Source organism: Podarcis tiliguerta (genome assembly GCF_965153285.1).
Source record: "Podarcis tiliguerta genome assembly, chromosome: 1".
NCBI lineage: Eukaryota > Metazoa > Chordata > Lepidosauria > Squamata > Lacertidae > Podarcis > Podarcis tiliguerta.
The window spans coordinates 94266380-94289167 of NC_139534.1; the positions used below are offsets into that span (position 1 = coordinate 94266380).

Here is a 22788-nt window from a genome sequence, read left to right on the forward strand (position 1 = left end):
ATGAGCAAAATAAATTCAGTTTAACAAGCTATGTTAGGAACTTTCGGGCTGGGAAATTACAACTGCTGAGGGCCATGCCCTTAACAGATGCATTAATTAGTCAATATTGATATGGTGTGATAAACTATCCCATAGTCAGCTCCAGCTTCACTCTTGCCTTGTAGCTGGATGGCTGTCAATGGCAAGAGTAGTGGACCTATGTCCCAAATTTCACTGGAATAGACACATGGAGTCCATGCAACTGAAACTACCATTCCACATTGTAAATGGAAACTGTGGGAAGATGATTACAGAGCATCTGAATTATTATTTTTTACTTATGTCAAAAAAATTAAAGCCTGCCCTTCTAGTTAGTGCTTTTGCAACACTCAAGGTGGTTAAGAACAATTAAAACTACATTAAAAATAAAAAAAATGGTAAGGAAGCTGGAAACAATGACCGTTTAAGAAAGAGCTTGTATAAGTGAATAAATTGTATGCTCAAATCTATTCAAATATTTTAATATATAAATGTGTGTGTTTATATGTGTGTGCCTATTACGTGAGAGAGAGCAAGAGAGAATCTTTCATGGTTTATTTTTGTTTCCCTTCGTCCAGGAAACTTCATGGTCTTGTGGTCAACGTGCAGGATGTCAGTTTTTAAGTCGGTAACCAACCGGTTTATTAAGAACATGGCCTGCTCTGGGATCTGTGCCAGCCTAGTCTGTGTGCCTTTTGACATAGTCCTCGGTGCCAGTCCACACTGCTGCTGGTGGATCTACACCATGGTCTTCTGTAAGATCATAAAGTTCTTGCACAAAGTCTTCTGCTCCGTGACCATCCTTAGCTTTCCTGCCATTGCTCTGGATAGGTAAGACTGTGAAGTTACTCGTCAACTGACATTTACCACTTGCCCCTTGCAACAGATACAGGTTCTACATTGCTTGTTGCTTAATTGTGGGTTGCTGAAATGGTTCAGCTTCCCTCTGCCTTCAACACTAAACATGTTTATTTTTCTCTTTGGTCAAGTCGCTCAGAGCAACATATTCACTTTGCAACCAAACTGTGAGCTGAGTTATTCTGAAAGAAATGACATACATTAGCTGGATTTTTAAGGTCTGGACAACTTAACCTGAATAGCTATTTGCTTTTAAGGCCTAAAAGTTCAATTCTGAAGTATCCCTATTGCCAATGTATAAATTTATTTGTGTGTTCTTCCTGCCAGGGGAGCTGATTACACATTTTGAGGTCTTTTTGGGAGGTATGGCAGATTCTGACTTTCCCTGCCACCATTTTAAATGTTATTCTAGTTACTAGGCAGAAGTTCCATTTGGTAGATTTCTACTTTTAAGTTCAACAGTCTTTCTGTGGTACTCTGCACATGATTGATACTACAGTTATGTAATTTTCTCCAGAATCATTTCATTTCTCTGCAAATAATTCTATAACAAGTTAATCTGCAAAGATGATTTGCCCTATTTTCCCCTTGCTGTCCATGGTTTAAGAGCAAGTCTTTTGAATAAAAAGTTTTGCTGACCACTGACTGGCTCATCATTTGTATTAACAGTGTCCCCTTGACTTGTAAATTATAGTTTTATGATAGAAAAGAAACTCACTTAGGATCTGAGGAGAGGGAAGACTTTACTTACATCTAACATGCTAATGAGAGTAACAGACCTTACTATAAATTAGATCAGATTAATATTGGGTAGGTTAATTGCCTATTCCTATGGAGTGTGATATTTTGTAGTAAAAGAAGAAATCTAGCTGCAATTCAGTGGAAGATCTGGGATTTTATTGCTATGAAAAGAAAAATATATATAAAGGACCTCCGCTGGCTAAATGGGGTTAACCCGCCCTCCCAGAAATTGGTTCCCAGATAAGTACACGGGTCAGGGGAGAGGGGGATCATTCTATCTGGCAAGCTAAAGTGCTTGCACCGATGGAACATTCATCATACTGCAAGGCTGAATTCTACCTATTGGCTTTATTTTTTTTTACAAATGGTGCGGTCATTGAATACAGAACCTTATAAAAAACATAGTATGCTTTAGGAAAAAGATTTGATACTACTTGGATAAGATATTCTTTCATGGAAGACAGAAGTTGTACCACATCTAATTTGGCCTTTTCCATTGATGACATATTTTTATCAAAATAATGGCTAGGGCAATTGATTTCTGTAGGTTAAGAAAGAAAGAAAGAAAGAAAGAAAGAAAGAAAGAAAGAGACTAATTAACTTCTGTATAGACATGTGTAAGACTGTGCTGTTGAAGATCTGGTGATAAATGATACTGTAGGTTTAAAATACAGGGCTAGTCAAGACCAAATCAGTGATTTAGATCACTCAAATTTAAGTCAATCTACCCAGGGATAGAGGGGAGGTAGGAAGAGTTGCAAATTTACTCTTTACATGCATTTGTTCATCTCTCACAGTCCCCTTTCCTTCTTTTTTTGTAGGTACTACTCAGTTTTGTATCCACTAGAAAGGAAGATATCGGATGCCAAATCTCGAGACCTGGTGATCTACATCTGGGCTCATGCAGTGATAGCCAGCATTCCTGTATTTGCTGTGACCAACGTACTGGATATTTATGCTATGTCCACTTGTACTGAGCCTTGGAGTTACTCCATTGGCCGTTTAGCATACGTCATTATTTACAACATTACCACTGTGATTGTGCCGGTGGCTGTGGTCTTTCTCTTTATGATCCTCATCCGCAGGGCACTGAGTGCCAGTCAGAAGAAAAAAGTCATCATAGCTGCCTTAAGAACGCCTCAAAACACTATCTCTATCCCTTACGCCTCTCAGAGAGAATCTGAACTTCATGCCATGCTGCTCTCCATGGTTATGGTTTTCATTTTCTGCAGTATCCCCTATATGACTTTGGTGATTTACCGCACTGTGCTCAATGCTTCTGACGCTTCTGTGTACTTGCTTCTCACTGCCATCTGGCTGCCCAAGATATCACTGCTAGCCAATCCTCTGCTCTTCCTGACTGTTAACAAGTCCGTACGGAAATGTTTGGTAGGGACAATGATGCAGTTACACCGGAGGTATAGTCGGAGGAACACAGTCAGCTCTGGAGGCGCTGGGGACATCAGCCTGGAGCCTCACGTTCGTTCTGGTAGCCAGCTTCTGGAGATGTTTCACATTGGGCAGCAGCAGATTTTCAAGCCCACAGAGGATGAAGAAGAGAACGAAACCAAATCCATTGGCTCCAGTGGCTACCAACAGAAGGAGATCCCCACAACCAGCTTAGACGTGGAGCAGACTTTGGTTCAGAGGCCTATGCCTCACGCCATTGCAGACTCGGCCGCGCAAGTGGCTCCAGCGATGCCAACAGAAGCCGAATTGGCCAATGAGAAGTATTCCATGCAGCTGGGCTTTGGACCCTTTGAGTTGCCTCCACAGTGGCTGTCAGAAAATCGGAACAGTAAGAAACGACTCCTGCCTCCTTTGGGGAATACGCCCGAGGAGCTAATCCAGACCAAACAGCCCAAGGGTAAAGCAGAAAGAAAAATTAGCAGGAACAATAAAGTCAGCATCTTCCCCAAGGTGGATTCCTAGTCAAAGCAGGAGTGCTCTGTGATGAGAGGCGGGACTGCCTTCTTGCATACATGTGATCCTATGGATCTTTGTTAGGTTGAAATTTAATAAAGGCTTATTTTTTGTGCCAATTTATGTAAAAGCAAAGCGAAAGCAAGTGTTCCTTAGGAATGGGTTTCGATACAAATATCTCGGCCTACCTGTTTCTTTACATTAATTTATATAGACTCGTTTAGCTTCCAAATAGGTGTTTTTGGACCCTTTCTTCCCCAAAGACTGCTTTCCATATTATACCTTGTTGTGATCTCCGGGACTGGCCAAATGCAGCAAGTCTTTATAATGTACACACAGAGACATTGGGGTCACTGTTCTGTGATTATGGAACTCGGGGGAAGGGAGCATAATAAATACGAAGCTCCCTTCCCTGGAGGTCCATATCTCTTTCTGCTCTTTCACAGAAGCACTGAGCATCTTTTAAGAGCATTCAATGGCCTGTACAATTGGCATGGCTTCAAGTGGCCAGGAATAAACAAGGACCTGACATTTCAATTATATTTTATAATTTAATGAGATTTTTCTTCCTCCTCGTTTTTTTTGGTATATTTATCTTTAAAGTATTTTAAACTGTTTCATGCTGTTCAGACAATTGTGGGCTAAATACGATCTTGGTTACTATCTATGAATCACTTCCATTCAGGGGCTGACATTTAGTGGACTGAGCACTGCAGGTTTTCATCAAAAAAAAAAAAAAAAAAAAGACCGGGGAGAAACAGAGGTAAAATATACTAAGCACTTTCAACCACATGGAAAATGGCACAGCAAATGTTGAGACTTTTTCTTCTTCTTCATGAAGTATTGGCCAATGTGACCCTTAATTTAAATTTATCACTGTGTTATAAAGATTCCTGTGATTTTTTTGCACAGAGTATTTTCTGTGCCTCCACAATGTAGCATGGTCAGTTCTTTGGTGAACTGGCACATAGGTAACGGTTGCTATTTGTCTGGCATGTAGTGCATTAATAACAGGCTCTATGGTGCAGGTTTAACTTCTCAGCTGTAACACACTTGCAGGTCCTCCATGGATTCCATCTAGAAAATGCTTCAGTTATCTGCTAAGTGATGGATGCATTTTGAATTCTAACTATTTGCACCCACTGATTCTTTTGCATGTGATTCTCCTTGTTTGATTTATGTGAAATTTCACCCACCTTCATTGGGTAGGGAAAGGAAAATGCAAAGTGGATTTCATTAACAATCTGAGTTTTGCTTCCGACCAATCAGGTATGCAAATAGAATATGCAAATGCAAAGCAGAAGACCTTGGATAATTATTTGCACCATTGGAATCATATTTGCAAAATTGTAATATCTGTAGGGAAAGATATCGGGTTGTATCCAATGAAGTTTTTCCTCAGAGTTGATGCATTACAATGAATTGACCTCAGTTAGTCACACTCATTAATTTTAGTGGTTTACTCTGAATATGACAAACATTGGATACAACTCATTAACTGCACACACCCAAAGGTTTATAAGACCAGCATATTTACATATTTGAGCAGAGCCTGCAGAAAGAACAAGAAGAATTTTCATCTCAAATGTGCATTTTTCAACAGTTTTGTGGCTATGAACTTACATGTCATTGTGAGGATAAAAAAATGTTGAATTCCATGAGTATAAAAGCATAGCATGCTATAAACAGCTGAACTGGTAGGGTAAGTTCAGGTTTAGGTAAGATTCCTGCGGGGTTGGGCCAGATGACCCTTGCGGTCCTTTTCAACTCTACAATTCTACAATTCCATGATTCTATCTCCTTTGAATTCCAAGAGCAATTTTCCTGATCGAGCAAAATAGATCTGCACACCAAAGCAGTCTTATTTGTGTGTAGCTGATGTGGCTACACATCTGGATGTTCAGCCATGTTGGAGTTATAGGCTGTCTTTGGAAGTGTCTGGGGATGCACATCTGTATCTATAGCCACCTTTTGTTATGTGTGGCAAGCTATAAGTAACCAGAAGTAAACGGCCTTTTTCTTTTATTGGCCTCTTTTCTTTTTTTTTTTCTTTTTTAAAAAACGACTTCAAACATTAAGACCTCTTTTATTTCATTTTTCAAAATACAAAACATGCTTATATATAGTATATATACTAAATACGGATATATAGAATACTAGATTATAAAATATATTATTTCTACATATATATTCCCCTATACATGCTGTACATGAAGTAATATAATCATAATTCTATCAATAAATACTCTACAGCATAATACAACCAATCCTAAATTCTTCAGATCCGAATTCTCCCTTAATGTGCTATATCACCGAGTACCAATTACCTAGGGTTTCTTCATATTTTTCCTCTTGGGACCTTAACATCATATTTAATGTAACAAAACCTAACTTTTCCCATGCCTTTCTAACTGGCTCAGTTTCCAGAATGTGGCAAACAAAATTCTAGCTATGGTATGTACCGGTATATAATAACACCTACTTCTAAAAAGCCATAGGAATACAATTTTAATGTACTGTAATTTGGTAAACATGCTTAAGGATTCAAAGCTAAATCCAAAAGATAATCTGCAATGGCTACAGCTGCCAATGAGCAGGAAGATAGGTGTTGTAGTTCAGCAACATTTAGATTGGCACAGGTTAACCTCCCTTCCTTTAGAAGACCAATTTTTAAGGGTTGTTCTGCATTTCCACCTCAGGTGAGAAAAGTCACGCTGAATTCCTGAAAAATTTAAAGAGAAAGTTCTCCATTAGCAGTTAGTGAATTATATAAGATTACAAATGCCAAGGTGTCTCCTTCCTTCCACCCACCCACATCATACCTGGGAAAAAGATAATCCCTACTCCTATTCTGTAAAATAAGTATACATCTAAGTATAGATATGTAAGTATAGATAATAATGCAGTGATCAAACTTCATAATATTAAAAGACATCACAGATCAAAACCTGTCATAACAAGAAGAAACTTATGTGTCCAGGGCAGTCTCCTGTTGAACGTTGGTTATTAGATGCTGCACCATCTAATTCAGTCAGAAAACTAACATGAGTTGTCTGGCAAGCTGAAATGCACTGGAGGTTGTTTCACTTCCACGTTGTGTCTGTTCCATGGTTTACTTTGCAAATGCACCCTTTCTTTTCCATAAACATGGCCACTGTGGTTCTGCAAAAAGCACAACACTGATAATCGTTTTTTCAAGCCTTTGCATTCTGCTCTAGAGTATTTTGTGCATGCTGAGCCACTGGGCAAGAATCTGCTTGTTTTCCTTGAACGGTGGGTTTGTCACAAGAACAAACATCTCTTTGCCACGTTTGAAAAAACAACCATATCTGAGCGGCACAATCTTAAAGCAAGAGCAGGGGGAATATTACATAAGCATTACTTACTACACACAGATATTTTCCCTCAAGTTTCAAAAGGATCTGCAGATTCTAAGGGATCTTAAGAATTTTTTCTACATGTTACTGATAACAAACTTGCAATAAAATATGTAAATGCTTTATTAATACAGCGCTCTTTCCTTCTTTGTTTTGCCCCAGGCAGTTTTCTATCTAGAAAATGCATACAACTTCAGAATATGACCACTGATTTCACCATTACCTCTTCCTTTTTTAAGGAGTTTTAATAGATTTGCCCTGACTGAATAAAGTGTAAGAGCTCAATCCTGTAAATGCTTTCCTTTCATCATGTAGATTATCTGACGCTACAAACTACCTGGGCTGCCTCATTCAGTTGTGATTGATCTATCTGCAGTCTCAGTGTTTGAGAATCCAACCTGCTTTTTTGGTTTTGCTAAGTGAAGACAACGTTCTAGAGAAAACTTACTTCTGAATTCATATCCTTCACTAGAGATAGTTTCTAGACTTGGTGGAGTAATCTCTTTCTACCTCCAGGTAAAAGGTAAAACCCCTGGATGGTTAAGTCCAATCAAAGGCGACTATGGGGTTGTGGCACTCATCTCGCTTTAGGCTGAAGGAGCCAGCGTTTGTCCACAGACAGCTTTCCGGGTCATGTGGCCAGCATGACTGAACCGCTTCTGGTACAATGGAACACCATGACGGAAGCCGCAGTGGTACCTATTTATCTACTTGCACTGGTATGCTTTCAAACTGCTAGGTTGGCAGGAGCAACGGAAGCTCACCCCGTTGCGGGGATTCGAACTGCTGACCTTCTGATCGGCAAGCCCAAGTGGCTCAGTGGTTTAGACCACAGCGCCACCCGCGTCCTAATAATATTGCATACTTAGCACAGTCAAATGAAAATAATTGCCAATATTTGGTCCCTAGTTGACCAGATTGCCATGTTCACAGCCCCAAAGCTGCAAGCACCACCATACCTCACTGATACTGAACTCCCTTTATCCTCTTCTTAGAATCAAGTCGACTTCTTTGTCAAAAGCAATGCCAATGCTTGAGCTGCTCAGAATCACAGCAAGTCTAGGCGTCCGGAGATGTCACACCCACTGTGACTGCAATTAGCTTACTGGTTCTGCCTTGAGGAGTTCTATGGCTTCAAAGCTAGGCAGCTGGGTGGCTGGAAAGGGGGGCTGCAGAAATCTTATTATTACCACCCTACCTCTGGCACGGCAAATTTGACAGATGGGCAGGACTGACATATTGTCAGCAACCTCTGCAGGTGAGATGACTGCTCTACTTGTAGAGGCTTGTAGAGGCTTTCTATGCTATAGGAAACAGACCACATATGGGGAGCCTCCATTGTGTACAGTAGGCTTGCCCTGTATAAATTAACCCTCCACTGGGTGGTGAGTGGTAGGACACAAGCAATGGGAACAAAATTTTTCTTGGTGGTGGTGGGGAGAACTAGGAATGGGAGAGAGTTTAGTTCACATTTAAAGGTGGACCTACCTAATCAGCACTTTCCAGAACAATGGAAGAACCAAAACACAGCCATCGTTTGAAGCTCCTTTGAATTTTGCAATTCTAAATCATGTGTTCCAAAACTCAGACTGAGCTGAAGTGTCCATAAAAATGCTCATATTTGTGAAAATAGTCTACAGAATCGCATTATTTTAGAGAAATTTGCTGTGCTGAGGTGTGCATATTATGTAGCTCACAAATGGATGTGGAAATGTGGAGAACTGAATTGAAAATTAGAAAAATTAGAAGCAGAGAAACCAAATGGACAGCTTCATTTATTCCTAGCAGAAACACAATGGAAGGTGTGTGTCTGCTCTCTCCCTCATACAATACTAATCTGTGAGGAGAACTCCTGCCTAGGGCTACCGTCCGCCAGACACCTGCCCATCTGATCTTCTGCGGAGGTGGGACCAAACCATTACTTTCCACACGTAACAAGTCGTGACTATTTACATGCCCTCTTGAATTCACTTCCAATATATAATTTTTCTGTTCTCTTTGTTTTTCCTTCCATTAGGCTTCCTCAGCCCCCACCTCTCCTCCAACTATTCCATTAAGGGCTTGTACTCATTCCACTATAAATTCTTCAGCAATGTTTTCGCCCCGTTCTCTAGTTAATATTCTTATCCAGGGCCTCTAGATAACAATATTCTTAATGCAGTCATTAGTTTTATACCGAGCATCTCGATGTGGGCCAAAAGATGAGGCTTCCAGCCTATTACACTGTTTGCCACTGCAATACAGAGAGACAAAAACGGAGAAGAAAATTAATATTCCCAAGATATCAAAGCCATGACGTACACACCACATTAATATTGAAACACTGTTCTTGTGTTAGTTAAAATTGTGTTCAGCGGAAGAACCCACACAGTATTAACAGGAGCAAGATTTTCAGAGGCAAGACTTTACTCCCCCTTTGTCTGTCAGGGTGAGCTTAAAATAAAGTCTTTAAAATTTTATTATTTTGAAATTGAAAATGCCAGGTAAAGTCATTACTTGTTTAGAACATTTCTATGCCTCCCTTCAACAAAGCCTCTCAGGGCAACATACTGGAAGATAATAGAAGCCAGTAAATAGATAAAACGCTACAGGAAGCAATGAAAACAAACCTATATAATTCAGCAAAGCAGAATATTAACATAAAGCTAATTTCTATTCCCTGGTGAAATGTCTGGGCAAATAAATAATGTATTTGCCTGACACTGAAACGACATCAAGGTTGGTGCAAGGTGAGCATCTCTAAGGAGGGCATGCCATAAGCTGGATGGTAGGATGGAAAAGGCTCTCTCCCTCCTGTGTCAGGGGTAGTCAGGAGACACAGAGGAGAGCTTTCGGTGATAATAGTAGAGAGGTGTGGGCAGCCCACTGACAAAATACAGAAAAATAAAACATAAGAGCAAGCAGACAACTAAACAAATCCCAAGTATATAATACATATTAATAAAGCAGTCTGTTGATAGATAGAACTAACATATTAATCATAGCTGACAAAATGAAAAGCTAAATTCCCGTGGAAGGTATGTTTAGATTTAGCAGGAGTGAATACATTAGCATTCACCGCTGGCAAACGTGAAAAACCCAAGAAACATGGAAGGAGTTAAGAGTTGTTTAGGGCTTTGGTGGCTTGTGCATGACAACTAGCTTCTTGCATAATCACAATGTCCCTCCGTTTCTCCATCCACTGCTTCAAGGAAGAGGTAATTTCTAGTTATTTCAAAAAGAAATGTTTACTACCAACTGTAAATTAACCAAGAGCTGTTTATAAGAGGATAAAGGGGACTCTGAATAAATTAAATTTACCACTGCCTTTATTGGATCTTTCTCAAACTGGGCAGCAAAGTATAAATCCACAATGATGTTAAATTTCTAGACATTCGGGGAGATTATGGGGCACACCACGCTGGGCATTAAAGCAATTCCAACGTATCACAACCTTTCCAACATAGCGTACTATGCTATTTGTGTAATATACAATGTCACTTGAGTGGGGTTCCATCACGTGACAGGCCTTCCTCTTCCTTTCTCATGTGGCCCCCTTTCGTCTTCCAAATCTGCTTCACAGCATCCTTCCAATCCTCAAGAGCAGATTTGGGGGGGGGGGGCTGTGGGGAGAAGGACTTACCCCTTTCACAAATGGCGTCCATCTTTCTGGTGGGTGGACATTGCTGGATTCCACCCTTTGTTTATTGGGTACACGAATACGTGCACCATGTAACAGTGAGTGAATACTTTAAACTAAGTTGCACAAATAGAGACTCTGGAGGCAGTTTACATATATATATATTCTATATATATATATTCTATATATATATATATATATATTTCTTCAGAATATATATATATATTCAGAATATATATATATATATATATATATATATGTACTGACAAAACTGCGGGAGGCAGCGGAAGACAGAAGTGCCTGGCATGCTCTGGTCCATGGGGTCCATATATATATACATATATATATATATATATATGTATATATATATATATATAGTACCAATAATAAAACAATACCAATAATAAAACATTTTCCACTTTACATTTGGTATTTGACTTCTCCCCACCCTTCCATTGTTTCCTCATATTATCTATTGCTGCTGCATATTATAGTTATTCTATACATTCTTTCCGCCACATTATTCTTAGTATACCTTTTACTGCTATACTTCAAAGCTGATTGGATTTTAACATATTTACATTTTTTTAAAAATAATCTACAAACAATTTCCAATCCTCTTTGAAAGCTGTCTCCTTTTGCTCTCTAATTTTACTAGTTAAGCTTGCCAATTCAACATATCCCATCCATTTCATCTGCCATTCCTCTTTCGTAGCTACTGCGTCAGTTTACCATATCTTCTGGCTAATTCATGATGATTTGCTTAACTCAATCAACCAGCAACCCAACAAAGAGGGAAGTGCCTCTGGAAGTCTTGCTCCCATTAACCCCACTTTGGTTCTTCCACTGATCTCCAAATTCAACTAATGGAGAGGAATTATAGCTAGTATCAATGCAATGTGAACCACATCTGCCTTACAGCAGACATTGTGGCAAAATGTCAAGAACATTAATTTCCTTCTGCTTCATATTAATCTACTTTCCAGTCATGTTTATCAAACACTTCTCCTAGGTTCATTTTCGAAGCCCAGGATTATGAGGGAAACATCCTCTCTCAAATAGCAATTTAAAGCTTCAGGAGCTGGATTCAGTGTAGTATTTTACATTACAAAGGGAAGCATATAAGCTAAGGGTTCACGGAAGGGTGCAATTGGATACAACCCAAAACATGCTTAAAATTAAGGACAGAAAAACTGGTCTTAACAGGTTGTTCTTTTTAAAGCTGATGGAATCCTAAATGTTGATAAGGCTAAACCAGGTGAATTAACTTGGAATAAACCACTGAATTGGCCCAAATATAAGCCGCACTCGAATATAAGCTTCACTTTTAAAATTGGAGGGGGGGGGGGGGAGAAAAAAAGAAAAAATACCCAAATACAGTGGTACCTCTGCTTACATACTTAATTCGTTCCGGAGGTCTGTTCTTAACCTGAAACTGTTCTTAACCTGAGGTACCACTTTAGCTAGTGGGGCCTCCTGCCGCTGCACGATTTCTGTTCTCATCCTGAAGCAAAGTTCTTAACCCGAGGTAATATTTCTGGGTTAGCGGAGTCTGTAACCTGAAGCGTCTGTAACCTGAAGTGTATGTAACCTGAGGCACCACTTTATAAGCCACTCACTTTCCTTGCTGCTCCTGGCTGCATACTGGGTGGGGGAGCTGTGCTGCGTTTCCAGTGGCCTTTCCCCTTCCTTGCTCTTCCTTCCTGGCCTTGGGTGAGAGGATGGGACTGTGTGTGGGGTGGGCATCGCTACTCTATGCTCCTGGCGCTGCATAAGCTTGCGAATATAAGCTGAATATAAGAATATATAGTGGAGCCGGAAACAACAATACAAGTCTTGCCAAGATATTCATAGGAATAAAAGCGATATGAGCACACTCTCCTGAGGTCAGAATTGAGTGCCCCTCACAACTATATAGAACAGAGGCGAATAACTGGTGTCTAATTGTTTCCAAGGAAAGAACATAAGAACAGCAGAGTGGATTGCAACTGGTTTTTAATATCAGCAGAAGATTAGCATTAATTATTTCCAATTTACTCTAATTGGCCTCATATTTTGAAATGGCTTCAAAGTGTTCTAGCTCAAAAATGTCTTGAGTTAAAGCAGAAACAGGCTTGATTTTGTATAAAAACAGTATTGTCAGCCAACATCAAAAGTTCATGCTCTGTGACGCCAGCAGGGCTCTTTAATTTAGCTTGCTTTACCAGAACAGACTACAGAGCCAGCAGGAGAGAGATAAGCTGCAACAAGTCCAGAAAGTTTACATCATATTTTGGTTTGCATCACTATCCAGCTGTATAGGATTCTGCACGAGCACTGGCAGATATGCAAGATCATCTTTGCTTCTAGGTTGCATGATTACCTTTGCAGACAGACATTTGCTCCTTGTCGAGAATCCCCAGAGACTGATGAGCCCAGCAGGTCTGTTCTGATATAAGAGAGCCTTATTAAACCCATTTCATCAACTATTAGAACAGCACTCTGGCTGGTGGCAATTCTTGCCTGTCTCTGTGTGGAACAAGCAGCAATAAAAAATAATAAATGTGCTCATGAGTTGCAGAGAGCTCTCAGAGGTTTTCATGTCAGCTTGTTAGGAAACTACAAGTAGCTCCACTTACACAGATTGCAGTATGGTGATCCCCAACAGTGTGTGGGAGCCAAGTAATAGGAGCTTGCATGGTGTGCCTATAGGAACTGATGTTCTCAAATTCAATAAAACTGACTGGAAACAAAAATGCATGTAAGTGTAAAGTTGCCTAGAAAGTCCAGCATGGTTACATTTCATTTCAAAAGAGAGAAAATGGGGGCATTAGTTAAATCAAGGGTGGGGAACCTCCGGCCTATGGGTGAGTCTTGGTCTGTCTTGAGGTCCAATTGTCCTTCAAGGCCACTTCTCACAAACCATGCCTACCCATCAATTAGCTAACATCACTGGGGAGAAATGTGCTGGCAAAACAGACCCCTGCAGAGAGCAGAACTGGACCCTCCATTTATCAGCTGGTGAGCAGAGAGTTCAATCCTGCTCAGTGCTACTCAGCATGTTCCCTGCAGGAAACACGGTGGCAAAAGAGACCTCTCCCCACCCCAGCCCCCCATGGGTCATTTCTGAGAGCTGGATGGGACCAGTGGCGTAGCGTGGGTTGTCAGCACCCGGGGCAGGGCAAGTAATTTGCACCCCCTAACCCGTGAATTTGCGCCCCCTAACTCTAACCCCCAGATGTTGCGCCCGGTGTGGCCGGCCCCCCCTGCACCCCCCACACTACGCCACTGGATGGGACCACCCACCTATCAGTCACCTGACATCATCATGACGTCAGAGGGTTGGCTTGCAGGGTGGTGGGAGCGAAAGATCAAAGAGGACAAAAAGCTTCCCCATTCCTAAAGTAAAAGAAAAGGCTAGAAGGATCAAACACATTGGGGGGGGGGTTACTTAAAACCACAATAATAGAAGTTCACCTAAAATTAGGAAACATGCCAAGAGAATGCCAGGATGGTTAAGCAGCAGAATCAAGGAAGCTATAAAAGACTAGAAGGCTTCCTTTAAATAAGTGGAAGCCTTACCCAAATGAGGAGAGCAGAAAGGAGGAAAATATTATGGAAAAGCAAGTTTAAGCTGCTGTGAGAAAGAAGAATTTGAGGAGCAGGAGCAGATCATAAAAAAAAAGGATTGTGTTTAATATGGAACCAGATTGACAAATGTCCTGAAAATGATGGAATGGTCCATTGGCAGCCCAGAAGCTTCCTTTGGTCCCATCTGATCGAACTTTTCTGCAGCCCCCACACAAGGAGATGTCGGCCAGCCGAGAGATAAAGATGGATAGCAGAACTGTCTTTAGCCCACCAAGTACTGCTCTTGGGCTACCTTTTCAGCCCTGAGGCTAAACTCCTAATACTGTCTTGCAGAGCAACAGGAAGTGGTCCAACCTCACAGCCTGCTACAGTGGAAAGAAAGAAGCTGCAGAGGTCTCTGGACCATCCTCCCATTTCAGACAGGTCAGTAAAATGACCCACAAGGCATGCAACAATGCGTGCCAAGACAATGTTTTTGACCTCACAAGCAGGTGTTAGAAATGGAGCCCCACATGGTGCTCTGCGGCTTGCAAAGAACAGCTTCTTACCCTCCAGGCTGTTCCTCCAGAAATATTTAAGAGTATGCCATGTGAAGGATAGTACTGGGAAGGAAGGCTGAGAGTGGTACTATCTAGCCAAAATCAATGCCGCTCTTTGGGTTCTCTCCCAGCTGACTGGTGCTACTTGCAGCTCAGAGTGACAGCTCAAGTGGCTTCAGTGATATATCAGAACAATCACCACCTCTAACCTACCTGACAGGGTTGTTGTTATGATAAAATGAGGAGCAGGAAAACCATGTGCATCATCTTGAGCTGCTTGGTGGAAAGGTGTGATATAAATGTAATAATAAATCCTCTTCTTTAGTGTTGGGAAGGGTCTTCACCTTGGGGCTATACCTTGCTTGCCAATGCTCATGGGAGAGCAGCGATGTCAAGGGTGGGGCAGTGTTCTGTTGATAAGCAGCTTGGCTGAGAATAATCAAACCTCCCCCCAAATTTCATCCCGAGGCTGAAGACACTGGTTCATGTTTTGAGATCCCTCACCTACAGTGGCTGCAGGCAGTCAGACATCCCCACCCCAATAACTCAATGCTGATTTTGGCTCCATGATGTAGTCAGTTTCGCTTGCCAGCAGCTCTGTCAATGAAGTGGCAGATTCAAGGGGGAACCACAGTTTAAATTATTAGTAGGGGTGGGGATGCTTGCCAGAATTCCCAGCCTATAAACATGTTGTTGTTGTTGTTTAGTCGTTCAGTCGTGTCCGACTCTTCGTGACCCCATGGACCAGAGCACGCCAGGCACTTCTGTCTTCCACTGCCACCCGCAGTTTGGTCAGATTCATGTTTGTAGCTTCGAGAACACTGTCTAACCATCTTGTCCTCTGTCATCCCCTTCTCCTTGTGCCCTCCATCTTTCCCAACATCAGGGTCTATAAACATGTTAGTACATCCTAAACAGGAAGCATGCCTGCGCAGACCCTTTTAGCTTAATGGGCAATATACTGAAAGTCAGACGGCGCCATCTTCTGGATGAAATATTATATATATTTTTATGAAAGAGCAATTACAGTATCACCCTGACGTGCATTATAGTCATAAGTGCATGTTTTAACACGGGGTTGTTTCTTCTTTAATTTCTTTATTGAACCAGATCTAGTCTCACAAATATACAGTAACGGCAGCATGGAATGAGAGACCAGTGGATTTCAACCTCTGAATCTTTTCTCTCTGCCCACTTCAACCGCAGTGTGGTGTAGTGGTTAGAATGTTGGACTAGGACCTGGGAGACCAGGGTTCAAATGCCCACTTCAGCCATGAAGCTCCTTGGGTGGTGAGCTTGGGCCAATCACTATCTCTCAGCTTAATTTACACCACAGCGTTGTTGTGGGGGTTCATTGGAGAGAGAGAACCCGTCTCATTCTCAGCAATAACGGCGCGCACGTGTAAGGAAATTAAAACTGTCCGATACAATGCAGCCCTGGATCTTTCGACTCAAGAGTAACCCTCGCTGAGCTCAATTGTATCTACTGCCAAATAAGTGCGCACAGGACTGCAGCATTTCAAGCATACACCACACGAACTACCTATTGCACCTGCAAGAATAAAGTAAACAAAAGAAACTGCTTGGTGTGCACTGGATTGCAGTCTTAAACGGAAGCAGCAGTTTTCGGCAAATAGCTAGGTACCCTGATCCTGGCTGAAGATTATCCTCAAACTTAAAGGTAAGGGCTGCTGAAACATGCTTCGGCAGCACATGTGAGCTATACGGCCGCGCCTGAGTGTAGGAGCCAGAATCGAGGACATCCAGGTTAGTTCATAATATGTAAGATCAGGCGCATCTCCAGGCTCCGCAGCCACGCGTTCTTTTAACGGTTTTAGAACGTCGCTAAAGGGCTTCAACGGGCATTTCCCAGGTACGCATGCTCAGCAGCACTCCGAGAAGGCGCAGGGCTCATTTCCGCCCTTAGTGTCTACCTTATTTCCGGGTTCTGCTCTTCGAATGGGTTGCCATAGCAATTCAGAAGCGTATCGTCTTCATGGCTGTCTGTTTACAGAGGCGTTTTGCTCGCTCCGCTCGCTGGAGCGCTCTGCAGAGAACCTGCGCGGGGTGAGTTAATGCAGGGCGAAGTTTGCAGATTATGCCCTTGTTGTTGTTGTTGTTGTTGTTGTTGTTGTTGTTTATTATTACTTTGAGGGGGCAAGTTAACATTTCCCGACCAAATAAATAAATAAATAAATTTATTATATGTGTGTGTGTGTGTGTATACACACACACACACACACACACATATAATAAATTTATATATATATCCTGCCCTCCCCGTCTAGGGCCGGGCCCAGGGCGACCAACACCAAACACAAACCACAATAAAACGCAATAAAAAAACCCCAAAACAGTTAACCAAAATACGGCCCAAAACACAGCCCAAAATACAGCTTAAAATGCGGCCTCATTTTAGTGTGATTGGTCAGTCAGTTAAGTATTTATTGTTTTACTTGATGGGGAGGGGGGGAGCTGGCCCGCCTTGGCTACGCCCATAATCACTGTACCAATTTGTGTATGGGATCATGCCATTAACTAACACCCCACTGTTTCCAGTGGAACTATAGTGCTCTTTGGGTTCTCTTAATGAGATTTAGGGCAATGGGGCGAAGTGCACAAGCGCTGCCTGTCACTGTGCTGACCCCCTTCTATGAGTTGAAGGTTGAACATGTAAAGTCAGAATCCTCCTGTATATGCAGAGACTTACTGTGCATTTTGGAACCACAACTTTCCAGAATATTAAAATGAACAACCTCCAAGAATACAAAAGGCTTCCTTGGGAAATGATACATAATGAATTGGGGGGAAAATGTTTAAAAGTACTTTCCCCCCAAACCCAGAGTTCTTTCTGTTGTATGCAACAACTGCATACATACGGCCCGTGTTTTGTTAGCCCCCAAATGGAAAATGAGCGAGGTCCCAACCAAAGAAGAGTGGCAATGCAAGTTGACAGAATATGTGCAGCTTGCAGATTTAACATATAGAATAAGAGAACAAGAAGAACATACGTTTAGAGAAGATTGGAAAGCGTTTATTGAATATATGGGAAATAACTGTACAGCTGAATGCGCTGGCAGCATTAGGATAAATTCAGCAGTGTAAATAAGTTATGATGGATGTAATAATGGAATACTGAATAGTATAGTTTCTGTAAACTATGCAGGGATTTATGATATGTAAAATGAACCATGGAAAGAGAAGGAAAGTCATTGATATCTTATGGATCTAAAAATGAGTACTTTAAATTGTAAAACAGAAAATTTAATAAAAATTACATAAAAACAAAACAAAAGGCTTCCCGCTTCATAAGTTTGCCCTCCTGCTCATGAAGGATGGCAAGAACAGTGACAGGAGGCAGAACTAGCCTGTGTATCCTTGCTGGCCTTCCTCATGTCTTTACCTAAGTCATATCAAGAATATCCAAAGAGGGGTGCTGTTTCCATCAAATATACGCTGTGTGGAAAATGTGGAAGACAATGGTAGGTTGATGAATATCAAAGTAATACATGCCATATAATGTGCTCCCTTTATCTGCTTATTTCAGTTTTTAATGGATATTACAAGGGGAAGCCTGGATGACATTTCAAGGCCAGCATCTAGCTCAAGAATTAATCATGGGAGCAAAGTTTTAAGCACATCCTTAGAGATTTTAACACCAGCGCCAAGCCTGCCTAAGGTAACTCTTATGTTCACTGTTTTTCTTGCTCTTTCTTCTACAGTGTTTTCAAGTTTTTGTCAGAGATGCTGTTAATGTTTATAATTATAGTAACATTAGTGAGGTACAGTCCTTGAGAAACCTGTATTTAGTATAGTGGTACCTCGGGTTAAGTACTTAATTCATTCCGGGGGTCTGTTCTTAACCTGAAACTGTTCGTAACCTGAAGCACCACTTTAGCTAATGGGGCCTCCTCCTGCTGCTGCGCCACCGGAGCACGATTTCTGTTCTCATCCTGAAGCAAAGTTCTTAACCCAAAGTACTATTTCTGGGTTAGCGGAGTCTGTAACCTGAAGCGTATGTAACTCGAGGTACCACTGTACTTATATTTTATGTTTTCATAATAAAGTGTATTTCCGGTTGGATCCATCCCTCAAATCCTCTTTCATGGTAGAGACTCTGATCCATCGGAGGATCCTGTTGGAGGAATGGGACAGGTGATTTTTGCCAATTCCTGTCCCCCCCCAGTCTCCAGTGCCACACCCCACACTGTTCTGGAGGGCCCCCCAACCACCTGGAGTAACTATTCAGGGGCAAGAAGGAATTGGCAAAAGTCCCCCTCTCCTCTGACTGTGGGTATATCCCATACAGTGGTGCCCCGCAAGACGAATGCCTCGCAAGACGGAAAACCCGCAAGACGAAAGGGTTTTCCGTCTGCAGAGGCGCTTCGCAAGACGAATTTCCCTATGGGCTTGCTTCGCAAGACGAAAAATGACGGAAAAAATCGATTTTTTTTTTTTGCTCCAAAACCCCTTATTCTGAATCGCTAAGCTGCTAAAAGCATTTTAGCAGCAAAACTGCTAATCCCCCCCAAAAAAGCCGTTTTTAGCCCTTTTTTAGCCAATAGCGCTAATAGCGCTACTACGTCAATGGGCTTGCTTCGCAAGACGAAAAAATCGCAAGACGAAAAGACTCCCGGAACGGATTCTTTTCGTCTTGCGAGGCACCACTGTATTTGTTTCAAAATAGGCATCTGCACAAATGATTAGGTTCCACCCATGTTTTGAAACAATTCATTTATTAAATGAATTTTTTTTGTGTGTGTGTGTGTATATATAAACCATACTTTGAAGGAGGGACACGTGTCTTGATACTCTTCTAGTTTATTCCTCTCATTCACTGCCTGTCCTCTCCTCCTCCCTCCTTTCTTTCTCTTTCTTTTTGCTTTGTTTAAAACAACCTAGGAAATAAGGCCATAAACATTTTGCTAGACTGCCTGTGCACTGATACATACTGTGATATGTGGCATAAAATAAAGAGAGAGCCAACCACTGTAAAGCTTATTTGTTTGGTCACTTGGAGGTGATTCTTTGCACAGGCAACTAAATACAGTGGTACCTTGGGATGCGAACAGGATCCGTTCCGGAGCCCCGTTCGCATCCAGAAGCAAACGTAATTAGCGACGGCACGTCTGCGCATGCGCACGTTGCTTTTCGACGCTTCTGCGCATGCGCGTGACGTCATTTTGAGCGTCTGCGCATGCGCGAGCGGCGAAACCTGGAAGAAACGCACTCCTTACTTCCAGGTTGCTGCGGAGCGCAACTCAAAGGTGCTCAACCTGAAGCAACTTCAACTTGAGGAATGACTGTAAGTGACTATTCCCAATACTTTTTTAAAAAAAAAATACAGTAGTTTATAAATATTTGCAATGTATTATCAGATCTTTAGATTTCATCTGAAATTACATTAAAAAGGAAATTTTATCTATGGTTCCAAATGATAATAAGGAGAAATAGTGACCAATGTGCTTGTAGCAAATTTCTATTTCTGCAATCATTTCTAGGTTGCTTTTTATAATGAACACAAAGAACATGAGTCAAAAGAAAATTATGATGAAAATAGAGAGGAATATGGGACCAAAAAAATGAGAACCTCGGAAGTCATATCTGAAGAAAAGATGAATAGTAGATACCAGCTGGTAATACAGAATACAAATCAGGTAAAAGGTATGAAATTTAGTATGTGTACAGTGCTTGTTTACATACAAGTAAGTTCAATGGCATTTGTTATTTTATTTATTTCATAAAATTTATACACTGCATGATTGTAAAAAAGAAAAGAAAAAGCTACCCTCAAAGCAGTTTACAAAATGGTGTTCTGTGGGACCTATTCCTTAGAGTGTGTGTTAGGATTGCCACCTTGGTTTTCTAGGGGAAAACTCAATATTCAAGTTACAGAACTATGTAAATATTCTTCTCTTAGCTTTTTAGAAGCTCAGTTCTCTGAATGTGGATAAAAAAGAAGGGTTAAATATATTTGAGAGCAGAATTTTGCACTTTGACCTGCTTCTGCTGCTTCAAGTATGACTCAAGTACAAATTAATCAAATCACAAGAGGAAGACATATTATTTGCACAATGAAGAGACACCCAGAATAAACTCCCCTTTTCTTGCTCTTCTATTTCAAACCCTCAGTATGCTTTTAGACTTGGGGCCAATTCACACAATCGAATAAACTGTTATTAATTAAGTGATAAGTCTTGTCCTTGAAAAGTCACTTGAGCTTAATGGATACTGCACATGATAAAAGATTTTCACAAAAGTTTATCTAAGTTAATGTAATAGTTGGTCCCCTGGGGTGGGGGAAACAGGAAGTTTTGCTGAGAATGTGCTCAGCTATTAAATGAGTCTATGAAACCTAGATCCAATCAGAACTAGAGCAGTACATAAGGGAGGATGTGTGATGAAATCTTGCAGCTTCAAATATAATAGAAAGGGGGATGATATAAAAAGGAAGGTGAACAGGAAGGGAGAAATAGCAGGCTGGGTGAACAATGACTGCTGGATGACACCCCCCCCCCCCCCAAATATCATAGAATCATAGACTTTGAAGGGATCCCCAATGGTTATTTAGTCCAACCCCCTGTAATGCAGGAATATCAACTATCCAACCTCTGCTTGAAAACCTCCAAGGAAGGAGAGTCCACAGCCCCCTGGGAAAGACCATTCCACTGTTGAACAGCTCTTACTGTCAGAAAATTCTTCCAGATGTTTAGTTGGAATGTCCCTTTGTGTAAAATATTTGTCTTACAGCATGCGCCCCTGGGATTAGAGCCCTATTCTATATTAAATTTTGTCACGAATATCAGTGAAATGCAAAATACTGGGCAAAAGTGCAGTGAATGCTGGAACTGATTGAGACATACAGTCACTGGTTTTGTGCACACTCCTCCAGATTGCACCCTCTACTCAAAAGTTGCTGCGTAGAGGGGGTGATCCTAAGGGACGGAGGGTGTAGAGGGTTTTCCTGTCCTGCCTAGCACTCCCTTCTGCCTGATGCACAGCCCCCTAACAGCCATAGATCACTCTGGGCCAGCCAACCTGACCTGTAACTATCTGCGGCTGTCTGAACCTGACTCATCCAATACCTGAGTCCAGTTTGGCTTCGGACTCTGCCAGATCTGGTATGCAGCCCTAGCTTGAATAGTTTCTGTAATGGAATAATTTAATAATAATTTGTGCACCAAGCTCCAGAGGGTTTGGTGGTCAAACTAATGCTTCTTCTTCACTGGAAATGTATTGCTTGTTTCCTAACATGATTGTGCAGTAGGCCTTTAATTGCTGCATCACAGACAGAAATGAAATAAATGATTATGTCATCACCATAGTATATTCATGCCGGAGAAGCTTTGCCTGTTAAATTTCTGCCTGTCCAGTGCCCATTTAGATAACATGTTGTGCCAGAAAAGGGTGGCAACACCACTCTCCTGTGAGCTACAAAATATATTAATATAATATGGTGAGGTAGTTAAGAATCAGTATGTAAGTAGTACTGTTAAAAGTTGTTTAAAGCCACGCAGATATTTGACAGAACTTGACAGAACTTTCTCCTCCATATACTTGTGTACTGTTCCAAGTTGTTTCTTAGTTTGTAGTCATGATGATTTCACTGTTGGTTCAAATCTAAAGGTGCTGCTAATTTCATGCATGACTTCTGTTTTTCAGAATATTCCTCAAGCTCAGCAGATTCTGAAGATGACTGGGCTGAAAACAGATGGTCTTGTAGCAGCAATGCTCCTCAGAATGAACTAGCTAGATTAGCAAAAGGTATTCCCAACGTTCCGCGTGCAGTTGAACCTGGAGAAGACATGCTGTTCTGCATGACGTTGTTTATCCAGTGTCACAAATAAGTAGATAGTGGATAAAGAAAACCTGGGGTGACTTTATTTCCATATCAAGCAAATAGTAATTCTGGGGAATTTGTGGTTGGAACACAGCTACCTTCATCCCTGTCCATTGGCCACATTGGCCAGGGCTGATGGGAGTTGGGAGCCCAACAAAATCTGGAGGGCCACAGGTTCCCCACCCCCTATTGTAATGATTTATTTTTGTAGAACAACATCTAACGTTGCCAACTTTGTCAGCCTCTATTGCTATTCTTTCAGAAACCAGATGCATAGGAATTTAGAAAGTGAATGGAGATACA

At 41.3% G+C, this 22788-nt stretch overlaps 2 protein-coding genes and 1 long non-coding RNA gene across 6 annotated transcripts in view; 2 read left to right on the top strand and 1 right to left on the bottom strand.

The window, feature by feature from the left end:
- The window catches only part of GPR176 (G protein-coupled receptor 176), a gene marked incomplete at its 5' end in the record, with an annotated part of 30378 nt that extends 26283 nt beyond the window's left edge, over positions 1–4095 (top strand). For both annotated transcript variants that reach the window (XM_083450576.1, XM_083450575.1), the window contains 2 exons: positions 597–849; positions 2439–4095. In XM_083450576.1, coding sequence (XP_083306702.1) covers positions 605–849; positions 2439–3549 — 1356 coding nt within the window. In that variant the 3' untranslated portion in view covers positions 3550–4095. The remainder of the gene's footprint in view (positions 1–596; positions 850–2438) is intronic.
- A 4011-nt stretch (positions 4096–8106) lies between these two features.
- Positions 8107–16488, bottom strand: LOC310682534. Its single transcript, XR_014513953.1, has 4 exons — positions 16133–16488; positions 13822–13914; positions 12899–12964; positions 8107–9150 (listed from the first exon to the last, which is right to left on the bottom strand). It is a non-coding gene; the product is annotated as an uncharacterized lncRNA (long non-coding RNA).
- A 74-nt stretch (positions 16489–16562) lies between these two features.
- FSIP1 (fibrous sheath interacting protein 1) overlaps positions 16563–22788 on the top strand; it is a 104268-nt gene continuing 98042 nt past the window's right edge. For all 3 annotated transcript variants that reach the window (XM_083450339.1, XM_083450338.1, XM_083450337.1), the window contains exons 1-4: positions 16563–16712; positions 18193–18324; positions 20147–20309; positions 22308–22409. In XM_083450339.1, coding sequence (XP_083306465.1) covers positions 16605–16712; positions 18193–18324; positions 20147–20309; positions 22308–22409 — 505 coding nt within the window. In that variant the 5' untranslated portion in view covers positions 16563–16604. The remainder of the gene's footprint in view (positions 16713–18192; positions 18325–20146; positions 20310–22307; positions 22410–22788) is intronic.